Source organism: Pteropus medius, unplaced genomic scaffold (assembly GCF_902729225.1).
Source record: "Pteropus medius unplaced genomic scaffold, Ma_sr-lr_union100, whole genome shotgun sequence".
Lineage (NCBI taxonomy): Eukaryota > Metazoa > Chordata > Mammalia > Chiroptera > Pteropodidae > Pteropus > Pteropus medius.
The window spans coordinates 7938-15200 of NW_024348202.1; the positions used below are offsets into that span (position 1 = coordinate 7938).

Here is a 7263-nt window from a genome sequence, read left to right on the forward strand (position 1 = left end):
AGTGTTTGAGTTATACATGTCACAGTAACAGTCATATTTTGCCAAATTAGCTCATTGCCACCACGTGCCCAAATACACCCACGACTGCTCTTGGTCTCTGCCCTCTCTATGGGTCCCCAAAACCAGAGCTCTTTATACAGTCGGAGCTCATGCAAATAGGGCCCCTCTGCTGATAAAAGCCAGCCCAGCCCCGAGCCTGCAGCTCTGGGACAGGAGCCCAGCCCCGTGATTCCCAGGAGTCCCCGTTCCGGGATCAGGTCTGAACACGCACACCGCACCATGGCGTTTGGGCTCAGCTGGGTTTTCCTCGTCGCTGTTTTACAAGGTGACAGATGGGGAACAAGGGACACTGCGTACGTGAGTGGGTGTGAGTGAGGAACACGGACGTGTGACATTTTCCTGACCCCGACGTGTCTGTGTTCACAGGTGTCCAGTGTGAGGTGCAGCTGGTGGAGTCTGGGGGAGACGTGGTGCGGCCTGGGGGGTCTCTGCGACTCTCCTGTGCAGCCTCTGGATTCGCCTTCAGTAGCTACTGGATGAGCTGGGTCCGCCAGGCTCCAGGGAAGGGGCTGGAGTGGGTTGGAGAAATTAATGCAGATAGTAGTACCACAAATTATGGCAGTTCTGTGAAGGGCCGATTCACCATCTCCAGAGACAACGCCAAGAACACGCTGTATCTCCAAATGAGCAGCCTGAAGGCTGAGGACACGGCCGTGTATTACTGTGCGAAAGACACAGTGAGGGGACTTCAGTGTGAGCCCAGTCACAAACCTCCCTGAGTTAGACTGGAGGGGAGATCAGGTCACTAGGGGGTGCACAGGTTACACATAGCACAGCACACACAGACCAGACCAGCAACAGGTGCACAGGGAGCTGGGGAAGGGGCTTCCTGTTGGGAGCAGCAATTTCCTCTCAAATTTCTCAGCTGCCTCCCAGGAGAATTACTGCTTCTTCTATGTGGCTCTAATTTTCCACATTCTCACACACACAAGAAATGAAGAAGTAACATGTCTGTAGATGGCGGATCAGCAGTGCCTGGGGACTCTTCCAACAGCAGCTTTCAATGTGTCCTTTCTGATTTCTTGACAGAGACATCACCTGAGGGTTTTGTGTCCCTGAGTTTGGGACCTGTTTCCACACAGAGAGACACAGCACAGTCCAGGCTCCTGTGTGCTGAGCTCAGGTTCTCTGCCGCCCACAGGTACATGCTGTCCCCACATGGGCCCATCACTCAGAAAGGATTCCCCATGGGGGTAGGAACACAGGGCACCCATCATTCCACAGTCCTGAAGCAGGATCTCTGGTGGCATGAGCTCAGTTTATAAACAGAGTGAAAAGACAGTTTATTGTTCAGAATCAGGATGGAGATGCCGGAGTCATTGTCCAGCCATTGAGTGAGGAGACACAGAAATCGGAATCGTGCATTACTCAGAAGTGCCCGCTGAGCCCTCGCTGTCACTTCATTCTTAATTTTTGACATGGGTCCCTTCCTATGATTCTGTACTAGGCCCTGGCATTGCACAGTCGCTCTGCTGTTGTGTCTTCAGACCCCATCACAGGGTTTGCAGTAAATATTCCCCACATCTGGGAATGCTCCCATTAGGAAGGTAGCTTCAGGCGGTATGACCAGAGTGGTGAGGGTTCAGGTGAGGGACCCCGTGTGTTTGGACTTCTCTCTGGTTCCTGGTCTGTAGAGAAAGGAGCACTGTGAGCTTCCCACAGACGTGGCCTCCTCTTTACCCAGAAGAGCGTTTCTCTGTCCAGGCCTCATGGGGTGGCCCAGCACCACAATCCAACCAAACAAGGGTTGATCGCTCTACCCTGTTGGCCATTCACCTGTTTAGGTTTACATAGAGAAGTGAGCCTCTCTAGTGCACCCACATTGTGTCTTTGATAAGGACAGATGGATCCTCTTTATCTAACAGAACAGAATCGTGTAGAGGGAAGAAATATTCACACCCTAGACCAGTAGTCTATAGGAATCCCCATTCAGCACTGAGGGTACAGCCCCCTGTCCCCACATCAAAGCTTCAGCCTCAGCTGAAACACATTTAGGGAGATGAACCCAGAGTTAGGGAGGAAGCGGGTTCTCACACATGATGTGGTCAAGGTCAATCGAGGAGCTCCTGAGGGACGACTGTGTGTCCCAGGTCTGTCCCCATGGTTCACAGTGGAGGACGAAGGACACAACTCTTTTCCCGTATGAAATGGGGACAGACTATGACAAGGTGCTGCTGTAGAGAAAGCATAAGGTCATCCTCTGAATTGCGTGTTTATGTATTTTATTAGCTTCTCGACATTACGATGTTTTAACATCTTTATAACCCTTTCTGGATGTGGACAGACTTCTGCTCACGGGAACCCAATCCTTGGAGTCAGCACAGGGCCTGGCTTGGCACATGCCTTTCACATGTAAAGAAGCCCACCAGGGGACACCACCTCTGTCTGCCCACACACCCCAGGATGCAATATCCTCTGCCTTCAGTATTCCTGGCCCGGGTGCCAGGCAACTGGAGAAGCCCCTCCAGCTTCAAGGCCAATAAAATAATCAGCCCTAAGCTGATTGCCCACCCTGCTCTTCCTTCCCCAAGAAAAACCCAGTAAATCCCAGGTCCTAAGGTCCCCTCTGACCCCTTGTCTGCTGCTTCCTGAACACTCTGGTGTCTTCCATGAGACCCTGGTGGCATCATAACCATCCGTCTCTAGGACCCGTGAGTGTGATAAACTCTATTTCCCCCGATCTCTTTCTATGCTTCCTCCTGTAGCCACACCTGTCATCTTGAAGAGGAAAAGTAGAGGAATTTTCAACAAAAGGCCAACAGCTCTGTGTTCTGCTGAGGTAAATATGCTCGCAGGTGCACGAGCTCACTGCAGAGCTCACTTGCACTTTGCCCTACTTGCTCTTTGCTGGGCAAATGGAACTGTTTGTCCCCCAGCAGCTCCCGCTTCCTGTAACAATTTGTAACCATCGGTAGCCCTTAGCAACTCCCACCCTTCTACCAATGTTACCACTTGCAACCATAACAATTCCAGCTGCTTTGTAACCGTCTGAGCTCAATTCAAGCAATCAGCTCATGTAAAAGGCTTGTATAGAAGGAATGTTGCAAGTCAGGAACTTTACCTGGAGCTCAGGATGGTACCTTCAGGCACATTAGAAGAGGCATATGGGACTTTCCCCCTCCTCACTGCACTGCACTGCACAGCCCTGTCGTCCTCAGTGTGGACACATTGGGAAGACAAACGACTATCCATAGCCAAGTGGACAAGTTGTCTGGTAAAAGATGCTATAGAGAACGCACTCGGTGCAGCTCCAACTATTCCTGAGTCATGGCCTTCAGGTGGGCATTAGGGGGGACCTGCAGATGGGACCCTCGGATGTGCTGTATGATCCAGGTGCCATCAATTGTGGAAACAGACTGGGCAGGACAAAGTTTTTGGGAAATTCATAGGGACGGCCATAGTGGAAGTGTCTGCAAAACCTGAAGCCGCTGTCCACCATGGAAATCCATGCCATTCGAGTGTGTTTGGGTCAGCCCAGATCAGGTTATTTATGATAAATTTTGACTTAGAATACATGGGTTACAGATTTTAACAAACATGGAGAATACCTGAGAGCAACAACTGGATTAGTGGGGACTGAAAAAAATGGAGAGAGGAGGCAAGCCATGTTTTCACAAGGAACTGACCGTTTCATGTAGCATTCTATGTTTTCAGAAGAAGCAGGTTCATTTTATCAAAGACATTTACAGAAGGGGTGTGGTCAAAGCCTTATGAGAAGCAGCTTCGGCGACAGATGACTTTCGTTGGAACATTCACTCGTATTTTGTTATGAAACCTCCACCCTTGTAGAGAAAATGCTGAGAGCTCAGGGCGGCTGCAGACGTGTCAGACCCCAGTGCAAGTCCGACCCCGAGAGCAGGCAGAGGGAGAGCTGATGGTGACGTTCCCGAGTCGCTCTGCCGTGGGAGGAGGGTCCAGCACGTCGTCCCTGCAAAGTTTCCCTCCAGGGACGTCCACATCACCCAGTAGTGGGCCTCCCCAGTGTCCCTGCTGTTCCAATTCCAGGCTGGAGAGGCTCTCAGGTGTGTGTTCCCAGCACTAGCCAGGTGATAAGATTCGCGGAGCAGCAGCTGGGCCTGACCCATGGGGCGCCCTCTATGTGGAGGTGAAAACTTCCTTAGGACCATTGCACTGTGCTGTTTTTTTGTCAGAAAATGTGGTTGTGGTTGTTATAGTGGCGGATGTAAAGGATCAATCGTACGGCTGCAAACAGTTTAGCCTCATCTCTGCTGTCCTTCACCACGAGTCGTCAGGGGGCGGAGCCTGACCTGCCTCCCTAGGCGTTGAAAGAGCCTCAGCTGAGTGTCCACTTCCCTTCTCCTCATTCTACCTTCCACAGAACAGCAGGAGAAACACGTCACACAAGTTCCCCACCGTCCATAACAAGGACCGCCTCCCTCCAGGTTCCACTAAGACATTTCCGGCTCCATCCGAGCACCCGTCATGATGGCCGTCGTCACCCACATTTCTGCGTCTGCTCAGGACGGCTGAGGTTTCCTCCACGAAGACTGAGGCTGCTCCCTGGCTCCCTCTTCCTCTCTGAGCTCCCCCCAGATCCTCCTCTAAAGACCCGTCCACAGCATGGAGGCTTCTTCTAACACGCATCTCAGCACCGTTCCAGCATCTTTGCCCAGCCCGTTTCCAAAGCAGTGTTTCATTTTCACGTATCTCTTACAGCAGCACCCCATTTCTCTTTACCGAATTATAGTCCATGTGAGCTGCTATAAAAAAGTAACAGAGATGAAGCGGCTGAGAGAGACAACTGGAATTAACTTCACACAGTCCTGGGGCAGAGAATCCATGGTAAAGACAACCACAGACTCAGCATCTTGAGGTCTCGCTTCCTGGTTCACACACAGCCTTCCGTGCTCTCACTGGGGGAAGTGCTCCCAGACATTTAAGACACTGGATTTTTGAATGATTAACTGTTTCTAGTCGAACTTTTGATCTTTCTAGGGCTGTGCCCTCTGGACTCCTATCACAAGGGCAGACAGATTATGATCTCATATTTTTCTGGGGCACCTGTGTATCCAGCCCTCGGGGTGCAGCATCTTGATGTCACATAGCTAACATGTTGAAGAGAATTTACTGCTTAGCACTTAGTGCAGCTTGCTTGTCACTGTGGCTGCATGTCATAAGAAGAATAACATTTTCTCAGGTCTCTCTTTCTACAGGCTGAGCATTGGCTTTCCTCGTAGAGCCCAGACACGAGGGACACTCCAACACCCCTCAGCAGGTGCGCAGACTCACATGGCACAGATGCACTCATAGGAAGGAGACTCAGCACTGACCCGTGCGAGCCCGCGTCACACCACACGCTGCATTTCCAATTATGATGCTGAGGATGTAACATGGACATCATGTATGTGCGTGCGCTTCCAACTGTACACACCATACTGGCGTGGCTGTGGCTGACAGAGCTCTACCACAGCAAGACGGCTACCGTACAAGTGCCGTTACCAGTGGACAAAGAAAGTTAGAGGCACAGAGAGTGACTCTCAGATGGGACAGACGCCTGCAATACACCTGTGAGCCTGGTACTCGCACGTGCTCTCCGTTAGCACTAGAAGGCAGCAAATCCCACACGCGCTCATGCAGGAAGGGGAACTGCACCTCACTGCGCACGTCCACTCTGTCCTGGAGGTGGCCCAGGGGAGCAGTAGGGTGCAGTGGGGAGCGTACAGGGCCAGACAAACGAGTTCACTCATACACGTGTAAGCTCTCGACACCATCAAGCTCTTTGTGGTCCTGTTTGGCCTTGTTCACCTGTGATGCAGGTAAATGATATGTCACATGACTTATGTGCATGAGAAAAATGCAATAAGATGATGCTGCTAAGTGTTTAAGTAACACATGTCACAATAAAAGGAATATTTTACAAAATGTTCTCATTGCCATCACGGGCCCAAACACACGCACACCTGATCTGGGTTCTACCCTCTCTGTGGGTCCCCAAACCCAGAGCTCCTTATACAGTCAGAGCTCATGCAAATAGGGTCCCTCTGCCGATAAAAGCCAGCCCAGCCCCGAGCCTGCAGCTCTGGGACAGGAGCACAGCCCCGCGATTCCCAGGAGTCCCCATTCCAGGATCAGGTCTGAACACGCACGACGCACCATGGGATCGGCTGGGATCCGCTGGGTTTTCCTCATCGCTGTTTTACGAGGTGACTGATGGGGAACAGGGGACGCTGCGTAACGTGAGTGGGTGTGAGTGAGGAACACGGACTTGTGACATTTTCCTGACCCTGACATGTCTCTGTTCGCAGGTGTCCAGTGTGAGGTGCAGCTGGTGGAGTCTGGGGGAGACGTGGTGCGGCCCGGGGGTTCTCTGCGACTCTCCTGTGCAGCCTCTGGATTCACTTTCAGTGACTACGGCATGAGCTGGGTCCGCCAGTCTCCGGGGAAGGGGCTGGAGTGGGTCTCATCCATTAATAGTGATGGCAGCAGCACATACTACGCTGCCTCCGTGAAGGGCCGATTCACCATCTCCAGAGACAACGCCAAGAACACGCTGTATCTGCAAATGAGCAGCCTGAAGCCTGAGGACACGGCCGTGTATTACTGTGCGACAGACACAGTGAGGGGACTTCAGTGTGAGCCCAGTCACAAACCTCCATGAGGGAGACAGGAGGGGAGCTCAGGACACCAGGGGGAGCTCAGGACACCAGGGGGAGCTCCGGGTACACACAGCACAGCACACACAGACCAGCCCAGCAGCAGGTGCAGAGGGAGCTGGGGAAGGGGCTTCCTGTTGGGAGCAGCAATTTCCTCTCAAATCTCTCAGCTTCCTCCCAGCAGAATTACTGCTTCTTTGTGGCACTAATTTTCCACATTCTCACACAGATGAGAAATGATGAAGTAACCTGTCTGCAGACGGCATATCAGCAGTGCCTGGGGACCTTTCCTGCAGCAGCTTTCAATGTGTTTTTTCTGATATCTTGACAGAGAGACCCCCTGAGGGCTTTGTGTGCCTGAGGCTGGTTCTCTTTTCCACACAGAGAGACACAGCACAGTGCAGGGACCTGTGTGCTGATCTCAGGCTCTCTGCCCCCCACAGGTACATGCTGTCCCCATATGAGTCTCCCTTCAGACAGGACATGTGGCCACAGGGGTAGAATCAGCCCCCCAGGACTCTATCCAATGCCATTTCTGTCTTGCGTACAATGCAATACCCTCCAGGTCTTCACTTACTCATGTGGATTT

At 52.0% G+C, this 7263-nt stretch overlaps 1 gene segment (V, D, J or C); it reads left to right on the plus strand.

Moving 5' to 3' along the window:
• The first annotated feature begins 229 nt into the window (after positions 1-229).
• On the plus strand, positions 230-794 carry LOC120615947 (immunoglobulin heavy variable 3-74-like). The segment is given in 2 exon segments: positions 230-325; positions 427-794. Coding segments are annotated over 2 exon segments (399 nt in total).
• Positions 795-7263: the final 6469 nt, after the last annotated feature.